The following is a 19,580-nucleotide window of genomic DNA, read 5'->3' on the forward strand; positions in this document are numbered from 1 at the left end:
ATCTGCCTCTACCACCATCTCTGGCAGTGTGCTTCACGCACCCACCATTCCCTGTGTAAAAAAAACACTTACCACTGACATCCCCCCTATATTTTCCTCCAGTCACCTTAAAATTATGCTCCCTCGTATCAGCTGTTTCTGCCCTGGGAAAAAGTCTCTGGCTATTCACTCGATATATGCCTCTTATCATCATGCGCACCTCTATCAAGGGGTTTCAGATCCCCAAAATCTCACATTCTTTGCTTCACTTTGGCTTTGGCGAGCATGCAGGAGAGTTTCACAAAAGTGATTCCCACGATGAGGAATGTGGTTAGGCTGGAGAAAGTGCGATACTCCTTGGAATAGAGAAGGTTGTGCCGTGATCTGGTAGTTTTTAAAGTCATTAAAGTACAGACAGTAGATACTGTACAGTGAAACTATTCTCATTGCCGAAGGAGTCAAGAACCGGGGGGGGAGGGGGGGAGAGGGGTGTGGAGGGTAGGGGGCAAGGAATGAAAATGGCCAGCACTAGATTTAAAAGTGACATGAGGAAAATAGTCCTTTATATGATTTGTTATGGGTCTGGAATGTGCTGCCGGAGCAGTGATGTAGATTCAATTGTAGCATTCAAAAGGGAGTGGGATAAATATCAGGGGAGAAAGGATTTGCAAGGCCCCATGTGCTACCTAAGCACTAAGGGTTCAGTCGAAAGGATTTGCAAAGATGTGGGGAGAGAGAGAAGCAAGTTGGTTCTACATTGAGTTAGTCTAAATCTGTTGATCTGAAAAGGCCTGTTTCTGTGGTTGTTGGTTATGGAGCCATGTGGCTACAGACTGTGTGGTGGAAAGGAATTCTGCTGCTGTGAAGACCCACAGTTCCTCATGAATGGTCAGCTTTTGAGCTGCTGGATGGATTTGCTTTGAATCTGTATCATGTGGTACTTTGGTAGACTCACACAATAATAGGAGGGGGAGTCCTCAGTGTGAAGGTGGGACAATATCTCCACAAGGACTGTGAAGGTGATCGGCCCGGCCAGTGCTGTCGTGGACAAGTATAGCAATAATGAGCAAGTTGATAGAGAAGTGTTTTCTCTGGGGCCATTCCTCTGGCCAACTACAAGTGTAGTAATCACGTCCATCAGTTTCAGTCAGTGGTGCTATGGAGGTTTTTTTCATTTATTCATTTTACGGGATGTGTGCGTCGGCAGCTAAGCCCATCCCTAGTTACCCTTGAGAAGGCGATGATGAGCTGCCTTCTTGAACCACTCCAGTCCCTGGGGTGTAAGTATGCCCACAGTGCTTTTAGGGAGGGAATTCCATGATTTTGACCCAGCGACAATGAAGGGTCGGTGATTTGTTTCCAGGTATCTGCTGTTCTCATCCTTCCAGATGGTAGTGGTCGTGGGTCCGGAAGGTGCTGCCTTAGGAACTTTGGTGTGTTGTAGTGCAACTTGCAGGTAGTACACACTGCTACAACTGGTCGTTGCTGGTGGAGGGATTTGATGCTTGTGGAAGGGGTACCAATCAAGTTGGCTACCTTGTACTGGATGGTGTCAAGCATCTTGAGTGTCGATAGAGCTGCATTCATCCAGGCGAGTGACAAGTATTCCATTCCACTCCTGACCTGAGCCTTGTAGATGGTGGACAGGCTATGGGGAGTCTGGAGGTGAGTTACATGCCACAGGATTCCTAGCCTTTGACCTGCTCTGGTAGCCACGGTGTTCAGTTTCCAGTCAAAGGTAACCCCCAGGACATTGATAATGCAGGATTCAGTGATGGTGATGCCACTGAATGTCAAGGGACGATGGTTAGAGCCTCTCTTGTTGGAGATGGTCATTGCTTGGTACTTGCATGGCTCGAATGTTACTTGCCACTTGTCAGCCCAAGCCTGGTAAAGATGCATGGTAAAGTCCACTACTCAGAGATTTTAGTGTGCCTTTATCACTCCCGGTGCATCTTAAACATTGTTCCAAATGAATAATGGTAATTCATCCTCGGTGAGAAGTAGGTGGTAACCATATTGAAGGTGTCTTGCCTACGTTTCACCAATGCATTGAGACAATGACCATGTGAGATCTGGGACCAACAATGTCAACTTCATTCCTTCCCAATTCTGTATCACAAAGACCCTCACCTTTGGTGAATCTATCCTGACAGTGATGCAGGCCGTACACAGGGAAGGTTGCGGAGGAGCCGGGTATTTGGCTGAAAGTATGATTCTAAAAGCATTAGTACATCCCACTGAAGTTTGATCTATCTTTCTAATGGCGTAGAAAATATTCTTTATCTTAGGGGTTTAGACTTTGCTCCAGAGAAGCAAACATTACTGATCTCAAACATTTGCATCTGTTGATGTGAACTTCCCTCTACTGAGGACATTTAGAAGGCCTGGAAGATCATCGGGGAAACCAATCACCCCAACCATAAACTGTTTCAGCTGCTTCCATCTGGCAAACAGTACCGCAGCATTAAAGCCAGGTCCAAAAGACTATGGGACAGTGTCTTTCTACAGGCCATTAGACGTATAATTTCACGTCTGTACATTGCAATGGATTCATAACGCAAGGATTTTTACTCCCTCACATTGTGGGACAGATGTAAGATTTAAATAAATTCAAATTCAAATTCAGTCCCTCTGTTTCCCTCCTTAAAGATGCTATCATATCTGCTGATTAGTTTGTTTTTATTTTGTATTTCCATCATACAGTTTTCACTATTGCACGCCTGGTTTATTGAAATGTTATGCAGGTTGAGTACCCTTTTCCCAAAAGTCCAAATTCCGAAACCTCCAAAATCCAAAATTTTTTTCTGAGTGCTGACACAATGTCACAAATGGAAAATTCCACAAGATGCTGGGAAGGTTGGGCAGGTCTTTGACACCACAGGCAGTTCTGAGAAATGACTTCACATTATAATATACGCAAGTTAATGAAAAATAAAAAGATTGCATAAAGCAAAAACTGAAGATCGCGATTGTGTATTGAAAGAGTGGATTCATCAGCGTCAGAGTGAACATATGCCGTTGAACGGTACGCTGATCATAAAACAAGCAAAGATATATCACAACCCCAAACTAAAAATTGAAGGTAGCTGTAAATATTTAGCAGGCTGGTGGCAGAAACTTAAGAAAAGGCACAGCATTGATTTTTTAAAGATTTGTGGTGATAAAGCATCTGCTGATCATGAAGCAACAGAAAAATTTATTGAAGAGTTTACTAAGATTGTCGCTGATGAAAATCTAACACCAGAACAAGTCCACATTATTGATTGTTTTTATACCATACATAAAACCTTAAAAAAAGTAAAATACAAATACAGTGTACTGTAACCTTTTAATCAAAACACGACATTGTAGATGGAGACGGAAAGTCTGCATTTGTTTGTTATTGTTCAACAGCTGAATCAGGTATTTTCCCGATGCTGCTCTGCTGCTTTTGTTACCCTGCACACATTCTGTCTTTGTTATATTAATGTTATGTAGTAATTTTTACTGTTAAGTACATATGTAATGTGTGATGAACAAGTGTAAAACAAAGAAAGCTTACCGGTAGTGCATAAATTCAGAGTTGGAAATGATGGTGACCCCCAACCAAGCTATCTCATTATATATTTCAAAATCTGAAAAACTTCTGGCCCCAGGCATTTCAGATAAGGGGTACTCAACCTGTATTTCTAGTAATTTGATTTAAGAACCTAATTAGATTCAGGAAAGTAGATACTGCACTGTGATAAAAACATTTCTTCTGCTCAGTGTTTACTGTTGGAATTTGATAAATTATAATTAGTTCATGTAGATGAAGGTCTCTTTGACATTCAGTTGGTTGAAAATAACAACAAGTTTTCCTTATGTTTTTTTTACACCATTTCTACATAAAATTTAATGTGAATCAAAAGAAATCTGTCATTTAGGCATGTATTTTGGCAAAATTTAAAAGCATTGGCCTAGAGATTTTTTGGGTGTACAAACAATGTTGGCAATCTACTTGATGGTGTTGTAAGAAGCAGTTTAAAGAAATAGTGAAATTCATTAGCGTTAATTCCAAAAGCACGTAGGTGGGCTCGTTTGTTTGTTTATTGATTTAGCGATGCCACGCAGAATAAACCCTTCTGGCCCTTCAAGCTGCATTGCCCAGCAATCCTCTACGATCCCCCTTTAATCCCAATCTAATCACGGGACAATTTACAATGACCAGTGAGCCTACCTGGTATGTCTTCGGACTATGGGAGGAAACCGGAGAAGCTGGAGAAAATCCACACATTCCACTGGGGGAAGATGTGCAGACTCCTTCCAGGTTGCTGGGATTGAAGTCTGGAGTCTGACTCTCCAAGCTGTGGTAGCTTCGTGCTAATCACTAAGACACCATGGCTTTGCTCCATATCAGGGAGAGCAGATGTTAGTGATCGATTGGTTACATCTTTCCTAATCACTCCGACCTCAGGAAGTAACCCCTCAGAGGGTCTCACCACAATGCATCTTGCTCTTCCCGCTGGTGGGAACTGTGGGCTGAAGAATGAATTCTGCTACAATGATAGGAGGTGGGTGGTGGGACAGATTTAGGGGGCCACCTCTTTGGTTAGATTTCTTTTTCGTGATGTTTAGTCTCATTGCAGGTATAATTAGCAATCTCCCTTTTTGCTGGCTTTCTCCTCTGGCCGCTTAATTTGAGAGAGATTTTGCTTGAAAGCTGCTGGAGGTGTGGTGATTGGGATTCCAGTTTGCATCAGACAACATATTTATTGGGCAGTGAGTTATGTAGCAGTCTACTTATTGCCACTTATTGACAAATGTACCCGGCCCTTTAACTAACATTTTTCAAAGCGGTTATTATTTTCTTGCCAGTCATAGTTCAGAACAATCTCACCAGTAATGACTCTTGGGCTGTACACGACCATTGTTATTTTTGACAAAAGTCAGTGAAACAGGATCAACAAATTTTTCACCAATAAGATGTCCACTCATCTGGGGTGGAATCATTTCGAAATGCACAGAATGTTGAATGATATTTTGTGAACACATTTTTTGTCTAACCAAATGGATTCTTTACTGGGGATGGGGGTTTGGGCAGGTTAATTTCTAGGCTCCTAAGTGCTGAATAGTGTGAGCTATTGAAATAAAAAGAAAACTTAAGTTGTTGCAAATCTGAAACTAAAACAGAAAATGTTGGGAACTTCCTGCAGGTGCAGCAGCGTCTGTGGAACAAGAAACACTTATGCTTCAAGTCCTAGACCTATCAACCTAATATGTTAGCTGTTTCTCTTTCCACAGGCATTTTCTGTGTCCATTAGAGTTTGAGCTTCCAGTAGTTACTGATATTTTGCTTCGTAAAGTTGGCTCAAAATAAATCGCTGGAATGTGTTTAACTTCCTGCTGATGGAAGGAAATATTGGCCTGCTGCAGTAGCTTTGACGCAGGAAATAAGTTTGTAAGGAGCTGCCAATGCGTAGGCACCTGAAATCAAAAACTAATTTTTCAAGAGTGAAACAGGGTATCTAACATTTCTAGGCCATTTTTGTAATTCTCTGTAAATTGAACTGACCACTCCCCGGCTACAATCACCCTCACAGCCCCAAGGCATTGTTGTCATTCTTCATACAGCCTTCCTTTCGCACCATTGCTGTGGAGTTCAGACCATACCGTGTTATGGTCTGCCCATAGCAGTGCCTGGCAGATAACACTAGAGCCGCTCCTCCGATCTTCCTGAAACTGCTCACTTTATGCACCCATTTCCAAAATCTGCCGGCTTTGGACCTCTGCCTCCACTCCTTTCATCCAGCTCCAGTTGCAGAACCCATCATGACCATCTCCATTTCCCAACTTCACGTTCTCAAATCTGCCTATCCCCCTTAATCTGCTGCATGGCACACCCATGCACATAGCTGCCCTGCCCTATAATTTCCGATTGAAGCACCTAGATCTTTGGATATGCCACCTCGCAATCCCTCCCGAAACTACTGATGGCAGCACCCGTTCGAATTGTATGTCTTGGGTACAGTGGGTTCAGCAATGCCAAAGCAGCCACTTACCTTCATTGAGCTCATCTGACAAGCTAGGATTTCTGTGCATAAGCGATTATTTGTTTGAAATGCACCACTTGGTTTTGAAACCAGCCATTTGATTAATGCATTAAAAAGATGCAGATACTGGAAATCCAAAACAAAAGAATGAAAGAGTAGAGAAGTTCTGGTACAATTTTATGAAGCATTGACTGGGCCACACAGTTTGCTTTCCTCGGAGAGGGGAACATTAATGAGGCACACAAGATGGAGGGGCAGAGATAAGGTAGTTAGTAAATGCTTTCTTGCCATTATGGAGCTATCTAAAACCCAGGAGGACAAAAGTTTAAGAAGCAGGAGTTTAGAAAGGGGTATGAGGAAAATCTTTTTCGCCTGAGGAATGTTGGATCTGAAGAGCTTTCTCCTTGGGTGGGAGAGGCAGAACACTTCACTTGCCATGGTATAGAAGACTGTGGGCCAGGTGCTGGTAGATGGAATTATTATGGATATTTAGCGATCAGGTGGGCCGATGAGTCTACTTCTGTTATGTACGGTGTATTACGTCTTTCCAGTTACCAAAGAACACTTAATACTACTGAGCTAATGCAAAGCTAAGTACTCTTATTTCTGTTTCCCAACCACCTTCCTATTTTAACCAACATACAGTAGTGAGCAAACGTCTTGGACACCCTGTATGGGCCTTTTTTGCACAGTACTGTACATACAGCAACTGAAAAGCAGACAATGCTAGAAACCCTCAGCAGGTTGATGCAGCATCTGTGGACAGAGGAATAGAGTTCATGCTTCATACCAGAACACTTCGTCATCGCTCTCTTCAGAAGTCCGGAATGAAATTCTTGAATTGCTTGTCATTTGCCTCTGGCACTGGCCTCACCGGGCTTGAAATAATTCCCGCCATCTGGAGCATTTGGCAGTGTGTGCAGCCTGGGCACAGAAAACTTCACCCGCGAAAATCACCATCGGAGGGAAGAAATGACATCTTTCAACTTAAGGTGACGCTCACGATGGACCTGCAGCTCTTGGCCATTCGTAGGTGGAGAAACTGCACACCAGGGAGGTCGTTTCTGAAGTGCACAAAGGAAAGAAGTGACCATGTGGAAGTGAAACAGCTGTGAAGTTAGTATCACTGCATTGGATTCGCGCTGAAAGGTGGCCTATCTTGCAGCTTCCTCTCAGATTGTCAAAGCAGATGAGGCTGGTGGAAAGCAAATTCCATGTGGTGACATGAGCGAGGCTATTCTGCCAGGAACAGATCAGCGTCCACTTACTGCGCTATAAATTATTTTGTTTAATAAGGAATGCACCAGGCTGGATTAAGATCTCAATCCCTTCACCTCTTCACACCTAGGTCGCTGGGCTTATTCTATTTTCCCACGGCCACCCTATGCTTTCGGCCAGGTTGTAACCATCTCGTGGCACATTTCCATGATATGCACTGAGAATACTTCTGACTGAATTTTGTTCAGATACGCCCTGCAGCCTCATGACAAATCACAGAGGCTGGGATTGACTGCCATCTGATTTTACTCTCTCACAACTTCACTTCTCCCACTGCCTGTGCCCTGACCCTGGCCTTAACTAAGAAATAAATCAGTTTTGTAAATCCCATGAAGACCGCCTGCCTAAGTTCTTCTAAAGCGGGGACTCCCAACCTGGAGTCGAAGTAACCTTCGGTTAATGGTAGGGGTCCATGGAATAAAAAAGTTGGGGAACCCCTGATCAAAAGTGAGCTTGTCATCGAAAAGATCCTAGTCTGGGGTGAATGAATTTCGATGCAGGAAACTTCAGATGCACTGAAGTGAGCCATTCAGCGCAAATGTGCAAGTATTTTGTAGCAATTATCGAATAGGCCCTTCTCTCCTGCTTCTTCTAGAGAGGCTTGCAAAAATTTCATTCTTAAACATATGTCCAAATCCCTTTGGAAATGTCTGGCAAAACTGTTGATGAAACAGGTTTAATGAATTACAGGGGCAAACAAATTGTTGTGTAAAATTATGCCATATCTCCCTTCTGATTCTGGTTTTCTTAAATTTCCGTCTCTTGGTTACTGATCTTACTACCCGTGGAAGCATCTTGTGCCTTCTCTGTTAGAACCAGTTACTGCCCAGAAATTCCTCTCCATCTTCTGTGACTGAAGGTGAGCGATCCTCGTTCCCTGTGTTTTCCCACTTTACTGGCCCTTCTCCTTGCCATTCAGCTCCCATATTAAGAACTGAACACAGTTCTGCTGCTCAGGCCTAACCAGAGTGAAAATGTTGACGCTCAGTATAACTTCTTTGTTTTTGTGTTCTTTGCCTTTTTAGATGAAAACTAATGCTCATTCTGAACAGTTCCATCAAACTGTTTGCCATGTTCAAAGGTTCTTTTTTGTGAACTGCTAGTTCTTCCTGATCATGCATGGCTTTTAAAAAGCTGACTGTATAATTTATATACTGTATCCTTTCCACATTTTCCTTTTAACACGCACGACTTCAATATCTCTCTAGTGAAATGGCAAGTGAAATTTAGTTTGAACTAAATTTGTGTTTGAACTCCAGAAACTGCTCCTATCCTCCTTCCTTGATTTCTTTGGGTCATGGTTTAGAAAACATGATTTCCTTTCCTACATTCCAGCTCACAGTTTTAAAGACACTGAAGCTGCACTCATTTCTAGTTGAGCCAGTTATGATGGAGACTAAGGATTTTTTTTTCTCTTGTAGACAAACCTCACACATCAGTTCTGTTTAGTGAGCAGATTACTAAAAAGATAGTAAAGTGCGTGTTATTATTTTGTTCTTTTAGAGGTATTTTAAGCTCCGTAATCACAGTATTCATTTCCTGCTCTTGCCCAAAGGCGATTTTTAATAAATCTGATTCATAGTTTGTAACTTGAGTCACAGCATGTTTACTCCTTGGTTAATTGAAGTCTGGGAGAAGGAAAATGTTGTGGTTTCATTTCGGTGAGGTAAATGTAGCATTTGTGTTTGACTCTGGACCCAGATATTATGCATTTCAAGTCACACTGCGGCTTGTGTAGTACAAACCCTTATGATGATTAGTACTGAGGATGGATAAGCTACCCTGCTGAAGCCCTAAAAACACTGCTGACTTAACAAATGACCTCCATGTCTGTCTGTATAGAAATATTCTTCATTGCTGTCCAAAACAATTGTTTTTTGACCAGTCAGGGTTGTTAGTTTTGAGCTGAACCCCCGAACCTGGAGGGCCGGTGGACCACTCTTAGTCTGGCCTCTGCCCTTTGACCTGTTTGGCATGGGTGACCCTAACAAGAGCCAAAGCACAAGACCCTGACTCCAGCCAACATAGCTCTCCGGGTCTTTGAGGCATGCAACCCTCCAAACCCAACAGCAAGATTGTGGTCCTCTCGGAGGTGAAAACACTGCAGCCTATCACAATTTGTGAACAACAGTGCTTCAACAAAGCATTGCAGAACAAATAATTACAGCCAGATTTTCTGTTACTTTTATATGAGCTGTAACCACATGGAGGAATTCTGCAAACTGTTAGTAGCACAAATATCACTCCGTTTTCATGAACAATTAGTGTTGTGTAGTAAGTGTCAACCAATTTCTCCATAACATCAGATTTTAGAGTATCTTGTACTGTCTGTGGCTGCCCTGAAATTAAATCATCATAGATTCATTATTCATCAACGCACACAAAATACTGGAGGAGCTCAGCAGGCCAGGCAGCATCAATGGAAATGAACAGATAGTCGTCATTTCAGTTGAGATCCTTTTTCAGGACTGAGAAGGAAAGGGGAAGATGCCAGAATAAAAAGGTGGAGGGAGGAGAAAGAGGCTAGCTGGTGAAACCTGGTGGGTAGGAAAGGTCAAGGGCTGGAGAACAAGGAATCCAATAGGAGAGGAGAGAGGACTACAGGAGAAAGGGAAGGAAGAGGATACCCAGGGCGAAGTAATAGGCAGGTGAGAAGAGGTAAAAGGTCAGTGTGGGGAATGGGCGGGTAGAATTTATGCCATCAGGTTGCTGGCTATCCAAATGGACAATAAGGTGTTGCTCCTCATCTTGACACAGGAGGAGACCATGGGCTGACATTGGTGCACTGCTGCTACCAAGGAAAGGAACAGGGACAGACCTGACAGGGAACCTCAAATCCTTTTCAGATTTGAAACAGCACATTTCCTACTCACTGAATATTTTTGCAGATTTAAAAACTACAGGAATTTATACCAAGCTGTCATTTACACATGTCTGATGGCAAAATATACTTTGAATCTACCATCAATACTGCCCTCAATCACATCTCTTCCACTTCGCACACATCTGCCCACCATCCCACCAGGGGTAGGGTTCCTCTTGTCCTCACCTACCACCCCACCAACCTCCGTGTCCAGCACATAATTCTCCGTAACTTCCGCCATCCCTAATGGGATCCCACCACCAAACACAACTTTCCCTCCCCCCCCCCCCCACCACTTTCTGCTTTCCGCTTTCCGCAGGGATCACTCCCATGGAACTCTCTTGTCCATTCATCCCTCCCCACTGATCTCCCTCCTGGCACTTAGCCTTACAAGCAGAGCAAGTGCTACACCTGCCCCTACACCTCCTCCCTCACTACCATTCAGGGCCCCAAACAGTTCTTCCAGGTGAGGTGACATTTCAGCTGTGAGTCTTTTGGGGTCATCTACTGTATCTGGTGCTCCCAGTGTGGCCTCCTGTATATCGGAGAGACCCGACGTAGATTGGGAGACCGCTTCGCCGAGCACCTATGCTCCATCCGCCAGAGAAAGCAGGATCCATTTCCCATTCGCATTCTGACATGTCAGTGCATGGCCACACTCAGGTTGGAGAAACAACACCTTAAATTCCATCTGGGTAGCCACCATCTTGATGGCATGAACATCGATTTCTCAAACTTCTGGTAATGCCTCCCCCTTCCTTCACCACTCCCCATTCCCATTTCCTTCTCTCACCTTATCTCCTTATCCACCCATCACCTCCCTCTGGTGCTCCTCCCCCTTTTCTTTCTTCCACGGCCTCTGCTCTCTCCAATCAGATTCCCACTTTCACCAATCAACTTCCCAGATCTTTACTTCACCCCTGCCCCGCTACCCCTCCTGGTTTCACCTATCACCTTGTGTTTCTTCCTCCCCTCCCCCCACCTCCTTACTCCGAATCCTCAACTTTTTTTCTACAGTCCTGCTGAAGAGTCTCGGCCCGAAATGTTGACTGTACTTTCTTCCATAGATGCTGCCTGGCCTGCTGAGTTCCTCCAGCATTTTGTGTGTGTTGGTATACTTTGAATCTGTGCATTGGTGGAAACTGGGGAGATTTGCTATCTATAAATGCTTTTGCAGTTAGACGAAGCATTGGGCTTCAACAAACAAAGTTTATACATATGAAACCAATAAGCCTCTTCTATCATTTTAGAGCTTCAGGTGTGTGCATCTTTGCAGAAGGTTTGTTCAAAGCTCGTGGGGCTAAAGTTGGCACTGAATCAACCATCACGTTTCTTTATATTAACAGTAGTTAATAATTTTTCTCTCTGTGTAGGTTTTAAACGAAGCCGTAGGTGCATTAATGTACCACAATATTACCCTGACCAGAGAAGATCTGGAAAAGTTCAAAGCCCTGCGAATAATTGTACGGATAGGCAGTGGATATGACAACATTGACGTGAAGACTGCGGGAGAGCTCGGTGAGTCAAGTCCAAGCATACTTTTCAACACAAGCCTTTCATGTGTATTTGCAATGTGTGATTTGCAAAGTCATTTATGAGTCTGCAATGGAACAGATGCAAAACATCACGAAAGAGCCTCTATAATTCATTAAAGAAGCAAGTAATGTCTTGCATGAATTATAAGCACAGGCAGTCTAATGAGTAGAAACAATTAGGCAAGGTTCTGCAGTATCCAAGTGAGAATTGTTTTGAGAAAAGTAACTGAATGTGTGCTGTGCTGCCTCTCCTCGTCTGGAAACACCACAATTGTGTTTTTCCCAGTGCGTCAGCCAAGTTAGATGGAGCAATTGATAATTTATTGCTCAGAAGATGGTGGTGCTGCTGCAGTTTGCCCGCGTGTCTCTCTGTGTCTGAGGAGGACAGAGGATCACTGAAATACCACTCCTAGTCATCCATCCTTCCACGTTCACTGAGTAGGCTCAGACAGGAGACATGGCCATGCATTCATTGGGTGTGCCTGTATCTTGGCACGTTAGCCACAAATCACCGATTTTGTTTTGAAAGAATGGGCAGCCATGGATCATTTCTTGTTCCAAATTGCAGCTGATGGAAGATAAAGATTTTTTGTCATGTTTACACCATTTAAAACACTACACTGTGTTCATCAGAATAACAAATGTGAATTACAGATGTAGAAGTCTTTATAACTTTATACTGGCACCATTGCATGGAAAATTTGTGAGCAAAAGTTACCTGTGCTGGATTGTGGTTTACCAAAGCAATTAAAAATCTTTTGGAATTATGAGTTCCAGAGTTTAAGCAATGACCTCATAGAGTATGCATGTCTTACTCCATGTGTCCAGAAGTACCCACTGGGAGATTCAAGTCTTGCTGCTAAATTTTCCTTCTTAAGTGTCCATTGGAGAAATGCCTTGGGGGATTTCAAACATAAATATAGAAAAAATGATGTATTCATTTGTACAGTTGCTTTTTTACAAAAAATCTGGCATTTGTAAACACGACTACAGTTCAGGCCATCAGAGTTCAGAGTTTGATTCTGGCGCCTTCTGTGAGAAAGTTTGTGTGTCCTTCCCATGAATGCATAGGTTTCCTCTCACAGTCTAAAGACGCACCAGTTAGTAGGTTGATTGGTCATTGTAAATTGTCCTGTGATTAGGCTAGGGTTAAATTGGTGGGTTGCTAGGCAACGCAGCTCAGTGGGCCAGTAGGACCCGTTTCACTATGTGTCTCTAAATCAAAATTAAATAAATATCAGGGGAGTCTGACAGAGGTCACAGCTGTCCAGCTGAGTTAGGTAATTGTTGTAATACAGGATAAAGTAGTTTCTAAACAAGTACAAAGAGTAGCTTGAGACAGTCCAATCTAGATTTAATGCATTCAAGTGCAAGGCGTTACACTTTGGTAGGACCAATCAGGCAGGTCTTAAACAGTGAGTGGTTGGGCACTGAGGACTGTGGTAGATCAAAGGGATCGGGGAATACAGGTCCATAATTCATTGAAAGTAGCATCACAGGCCGATAGGGTTCTAAAGAAATCTTTTGGCACCTTAGCCTTCATAGATCAAAGTATTGAGTACCGGAGATGGGATGCTATGTTGAAGTTGTATAAGACGTTGGTGAGGCCTAATTTGGAGTATTATGTGTAGTCTTGGTCACCTATCTACAGGAAATATGTAAATAAGGTTGAAAGAGTACAGCAAAAATTTACAAGGATGTTGCCAGGTCTGGAGGACCTGAGTTATAAGAAGAGATTGAATAGGTTAGGACTTTATTCCTTGGAACATAGAAGATTGAGAGGAGATTTGATAGAGGTGTACAAAATTATGAGGGGTATAGATAGGGTACATACAAGCAAGCTTTTTCCACTGAGGTTGGGTGGGACTACAGCCAGAGGCCATGGGTTAAGGGTGAATGGTGAAAAGTTTAAGGGGAGCATGAGGGGAAACTTACTCACTCAGAGGGTCATGCCAGTGTGGAATGAGCTGCCAGCACAAATGGAGCTTGCTGGTTTGGTTCCAACATTTAAGAGAAGTTTGGAGAGGTACATGGATGGTAGGTCATAGACAGCTATGGTCCTGGTGCAGGTTGATGGGAGTAGGCAGTTTAAATGGCTTGGCATAGACTAGATGGGCTGAAGGGCCTGTTTCTGTGCTGTATTTTTCTGTAACCCTATGATGGGCACCAGTTTCGCACGTGGATAATACAATTTCTGAATTCCTTTAGAAAATTCTTCATGCAGTGCATTTGATAAGAGAAGAAATGTTTGGTAGTTTTACCATTAGTACTTTGAAAGAATTCCAACTCATGGAATCATGTCGTTATTTAGTCTTCAATACTAACTTGTAAAGAAGACTTGCACCGAACTGAAGGTCATAGGAGTGATTTGGCAGTGTGCCCTTAATAAACTGTGCTCTATTAGAAAACAGCCCTGGCTATTGGTGATGATTAAAGGATGCTAATTTAAGTGTATGCCAGATTAAAAACTGAACGAAGAACCAAGTTGTAATGTCTGATTTGTTTTAAATGGGGTACAATGTTGAATGTAAAGATGCATTTTAATTGGTTATTACCTAAATATTTTGCTTAATATGTTTGCTGTGGTAGTGGAGCAAGCTAATTCAGAGCACACAGTTCCTGGAACTGAAATCTTTAACAGTTTATTCCCATTTAGGCTCTGGGTTGCTCAGAGGGTCAAGACAATGTGGTATTTTGAGAATAAGAACAATTATATGTGTTGGATAAAGGAATTAGACCCACAGAGTTAGAAATGTTAGTGGAACTATGAACTCTGTTTTTTACTTGATAAGTAAACAGTGAGGTCAAAAGGATTTCTTCATGCTGAACCATTTTTTTAATAAAGGGCTCATGTATGAAGATCTAAACATAAGAATTAAGCCACTCTGCCCCTCAAACTTTCCTCCTCCGATCAATAAGATCATGGCTGATCTAATTAGGACCAAAACTCTGCATTCTTAACTCCTCCCAGTAACTTATCACTGCCTATTTATCTCTGCCTTAGCATTATTCAGACGCTCTGCATACAACTGAGTAAAAGGCGAGACCCAATGAGATATGAAAAAAAAATCACCTCTCTGAAGTAGTCAATCTCTTATTTTATACAGTGTCCCTAGTTTTTAATTTCACTCACAAGAGAAAACATCCTCTCCACTTCCATCCTGCCTTGATGATGTCATCCTGTCAGGAAAACGTATGTTCCAATCAAATAATATCTAATGTTTCTAAACTCCAGTAGATACAAGCCTAGCCTCTCCAGCCTTTCCTTCCAGGACAACCTACCTATGCCAGATGCTCTTCTGAACTGCTTCCAATGCATTTGTATCATTGAATATTGTATCATTTCTTAATGCATGCATTGCTGAATGACAATAAAAGAGGACTGCGTGTCCTCATAATCTAATCTAATCCTTTCTTATATTAGGAGAACAATACAGTATACAGAGTTTGAGATGTGATCTCATTGTTGCCCCATATATCTGAAGCAACACCTCCCTACTCTACATAATGAATTACTCGAAGAATAAACAACAACAGTCTGGTAGCTTTCCTGATTACTTGCTTTACCTGCATATTAGCCTTCTGCAAATCATGCACAAAGATAATGAAATCTCTCTGTATTTCAGGGATCTGCAATCTCTTACCATTTAAATAATAGGCTTTTATTCTGACAAATTTGGCGATTTTAGCTTTCACTACATTCTACTCCACTTGCCTGAACCTTGATGACTCACTTCATCTGTCTACGTCCTTTTGTTGTATCATTATATCCTCTTTACAACTTAGTTCCTTGCCTTTCTATGTGTCATCAGCAGATTTAGCAACCTTTGATGCCTTCATCCAAGTCATTTATATAAACTATTGAAAGTAGAGATCCCACTTGCTACATCTTTCCAAAAACCCATAATTCCTCTTTCCTGTTAGGCAGCCAATCTTTTTTCCAATATGGTAACTTCTATACATTGAGCTTTCATTTTTTGTAGTAACACTAATGTGGGACCTTTGGGTGGTGGAATGGAGGTACGTCTCTACCAAAGGAGGTATAAGGCGCTGTAAATCACCCTTGGGTAAGGTGTAACACTGACTTAGGACCCCCCTCCCCACCTATAAGGGTTACATAAAGCCATGGAAGCAGATGGTGGTGGATGGTCTTATGAGCAGCTGATATGGATCACAAGTCCTGGTGATGCAACCACTGATGCCAGGCAGACAATCTCTGAAGAGTATTGATAATAGCTGAGGTCACCCGTCTTGTAAAGATACTGCCCAGAAGAAGGCAATGCCAACCCACTTCTGGAGAAAAATTTGGCCAAGAACAATCTGGGTCATGGAAAGACCATGATTGCCTACAGCATATGACATGGCATGTACAAACGAATGGCACCTTACACTAATATGTAAGCATAATCAGAATATTAGAATCAGATACATTATCACTGGCATGTGTCATGAAATTTGTTAACAGCAGCAGCAGTTCAATACAATATATATTAATAATAAATAAATAAATAAATTACACTTAACATATATTGAATAGATTAAAATCGTGCAAAAAACAGAAATATATATTAAGAAAGTGAGGTAGTGTTCAAGGGTTCAATGTCCATTTAGGAATCGGATGGCAGAGGGGAAGAAGCTGTTCCTGAATCACTGAGTGTGTGCCTTCAGGCTTCTGTACCTCCTACCTTATGGTAACAGTGAGAAAAGGGCATGTCCTGGGTGCTGGGTCCTTAATAATGGACACTGCCTTTCTGAGACACCGCTCCTTGAAGATGTCTTGGGCACCTTGTAGGCTAGTACCCAAGATGGAGCCAACTAAATCCACAACCCTCTGCAGCTTCTTTGGGTCCTGTGCAGTAGCCCCCCCCCCCCACCATACCAGACAGTGATGCAGCCTGTCAGAATGCTCTCCACGGTACATTCACAGAAGTACCTCCCCTTTCCCCTTCATCCACAATATGTTAATTCTTTGAAGAATTCCAGGAAGTTAGTCAAGCATGATTCCCTTTCCACGAACTTCGTATGATTGCCGAAGTCAAAGTTGAGTTTATTGTCACATGCACAAGTACATGCATGCCCAACTGCAGTGAAAAACTTCCCTGCAGCAGCATCACTGACATTTAGAATCAGATAAGCAGCTTTTACAAGAAAAAGTATATATTATACATAAGTTTTACATGAAAGACCACAATTCAAACCAAAGAAGAGCCACGATTATGGTGCAGCTATACTGAAATAATGATTAGGGTTGCGGCTGTTGGTTCAAGAAGCAAATGGTTGAATGGTAGCTGTTCTTGAACCTGGTTATGCGGGACTTGGCTTCTGTATCTCATGCGCGAAGACAGCTGCGAGAAGATGGCATGGCCCAGATGGGGGAGACCTCTGACGATAGATGTTGCCTTCCTACAGCAGTGTCTCAGGTGGATACTACCAAGGATGGGCTGAGATGTGCCCCTGATATATTGGGGCTAAGCCCACTACTCCTGCCGTTTTTTTCATTTCTGCACACTCAATTGCCATACCAGGCCTTGATACAACCAGTCAGGAAACTTACAGCTGTACATCTGTAGAAGTTAGTGTAGAAGTACTTCTTCTTGTTTCTTTTGCCCGTTACGTCACTGGCGTTTAGTGCAGCAATGAACGTCCTCCGTCTCTGGTGGCATTCCTTCATCAGGTCAGTAGCTTTCTCGCGGTTTACTGTCAATCATGCAAGCCCTGGGTGGAGACTGAGGAATACCATTACACTCAGATGCAGAAGGATTCTTCATTGCTGTTTCTGTAACAGTTTTGCTTGACCAGTCAGGGTTGTAAGCCCTGAGCTGAACCCCTCCCAAACCTGGAGGATCAGTGGACCACTCTTAAACTGGCCTCTACCCTTTGATCTGTTTGATGTGAGTGACCCTACCAGAGGCCAAAGCATAAAGCCCTGACTCCAGCCATCATAGCTGTCTGGGTCATTCAGGCACACAAGCCTCCAAACCACAACAAGGCTTTGGTCCTTTTGAAGGAGTGTACAAGAACCTGTACCCGTGATTTGCTACGTCTTCAGTAATCCACATTGAGAGGAATTTGTTTGACTTACAATATACGTGCTGGGGATTTCTTTTGACACTCCTTAAACAGTCAGTTTCCCTACAATTACATTCTTTTGTTAAAATATTATTCAAGCATGCTTTTGTGGATGCAATGTGGAAGTGACTTCCCCACTTTCAATGACTACTTCCCGACTGGGCTTAGTGAACAGCAATGAAAAGTGCAAATATTAGCACTGTTGGTACTCTGCAATATTTTATCTATTTGCGATGTCTTATTTTACTTCTGTTGTCTATTCACTGAATATGGCACCAATTGCAAAGGGTCCTTCAATCCAAAACAAGATTAACTGGTTCTTCATCTCTGCAGAGCTTGCATTTGCACCATTAGCCAGCTGATGTATCTGTTTAACAACATAGTCACACTTCAAAAACTGTAACTCTAGCAAGCAAAGTCTTGTAGAGCAGTGCCACATGCAGAGACGAGATGAACTAGATGCAGTACATTGATTTTGATTGTATACCAGTGTAATTTTTTAAAAAAATAAGATTTATTAGAATTGGAATCGTTTATTATCACTGACATATGTCGTGAAATTTGTGGTTTTGTGGCAACAGTAGAGTGCAAAATATTTAAAAATTACTGTAATTTACATTGAGAAATATAAGAAAAGTGTGCTTAAAGACAGCAAAGTAGTGACGTAGTGTTCAGGGATTCATGGGCTATTCAGAAATCTGATGGTGGAGTGGAAGACCATAAGATCATAAGGTATAGGAGCAGAATTAGGCCATTTGGTCCGCCATTTTATCGTGACTCATCCATTTCCCTCTCAGCTCCAATCTCCTGCCTTTTCCCCATAATCCTTCATGCCCCGACAAATCAAGAATCTAACAACCTCTGCTTTAAATGTACCCAGTGATTTGGTCACCACAGCCGCCTGTCACAATGAATTCCACAGAATTCTACAGAAGAAGCTGTTCCTAACACGCTGAGTGTGCATCTTCAGGCTCCTTTACCACCTCCCTCATGGTAGCAATGAGAAGAGGGTATGTCTTGGACAGTGAGGGTCCCTAATGATGGACATCTTCTTGACTGGAAGTCATGAGTGTAGAGAGAGTAGAGTAGTAGGTTAAACATGCATCTCTGAGCTGTGCCAATGTTGTTTGTCAGCGAGTAGGGGTCGGTTTACCAGTGTACACTGACTATGGTCTCCTGATAAGGAAGTCAAGAATTCAGTTGCAGAAGGAGGTACAGAGGCCCAGGTTTTGAAGTTTGTTGATCAGTACTGAGGGAGTGATGGTGTTGAACACTGTTGTGTTGATGGTGAAGAAGGAAATAAAATTGATTGGAGAATAAAATTTGTGGGGAAAAGAAACAAGGGGATAGGGTGCTGGGGAGAGGTTCAACTTTGACCTCTACAATAATCAACAATGTGGGATGATATGAAAATGAGGTTCTGTTGAGGAAATGAAAAGCTCCAGTTAGTGTTCAAAAAAGATCTCAAATTTGTGGAAGGTGGTGATCTCTGTTTTTTTTTGTCCTGAACTACATGCAAATTAGCATTTTGTCAAGGAAATTAGAGGTTTAAGTGCATGACTGTGTAATTAGAGCAGAAGATGCCACAGGTTTACTGTTGCCATTGATGGAGAAAGCAAACTAGAACAGACTCAACTCAAACTGGAACCTGCATCACGACAAATCAACCTATTAGGATAATTAATAATTGGAGACAAATAAGATGGTTGGAGGGAAGCAGCAGGCAAAGAATAATAATTCTGAGAAGTCAAAGCTGTAGAGAAAAGTAGTGATATGGGTAAGAATGAGCAGATTGCATCAGGAGAAGGTACATTATAATAATGGAGGTGGTGCACCAGTGAC

The 19,580-nt window shown here is 42.4% G+C and overlaps 1 protein-coding gene across 9 annotated transcripts in view; it reads left to right on the plus strand.

Annotated features, from left to right (window-relative positions):
• Window positions 1-19,580, plus strand: part of ctbp2a (C-terminal binding protein 2a) — a 317,555-nt gene that overhangs the window by 261,321 nt on the left and 36,654 nt on the right. For all 9 annotated transcript variants that reach the window (XM_063071837.1, XM_063071836.1, XM_063071841.1 and 6 more), the window contains one exon: window positions 11,508-11,652. In XM_063071837.1, coding sequence (XP_062927907.1) covers window positions 11,508-11,652 — 145 coding nt within the window. The remainder of the gene's footprint in view (window positions 1-11,507; window positions 11,653-19,580) is intronic.

Source organism: Mobula hypostoma, chromosome 19 (assembly GCF_963921235.1).
Source record: "Mobula hypostoma chromosome 19, sMobHyp1.1, whole genome shotgun sequence".
Classification (NCBI taxonomy): Eukaryota; Metazoa; Chordata; class Chondrichthyes; order Myliobatiformes; family Myliobatidae; genus Mobula; species Mobula hypostoma.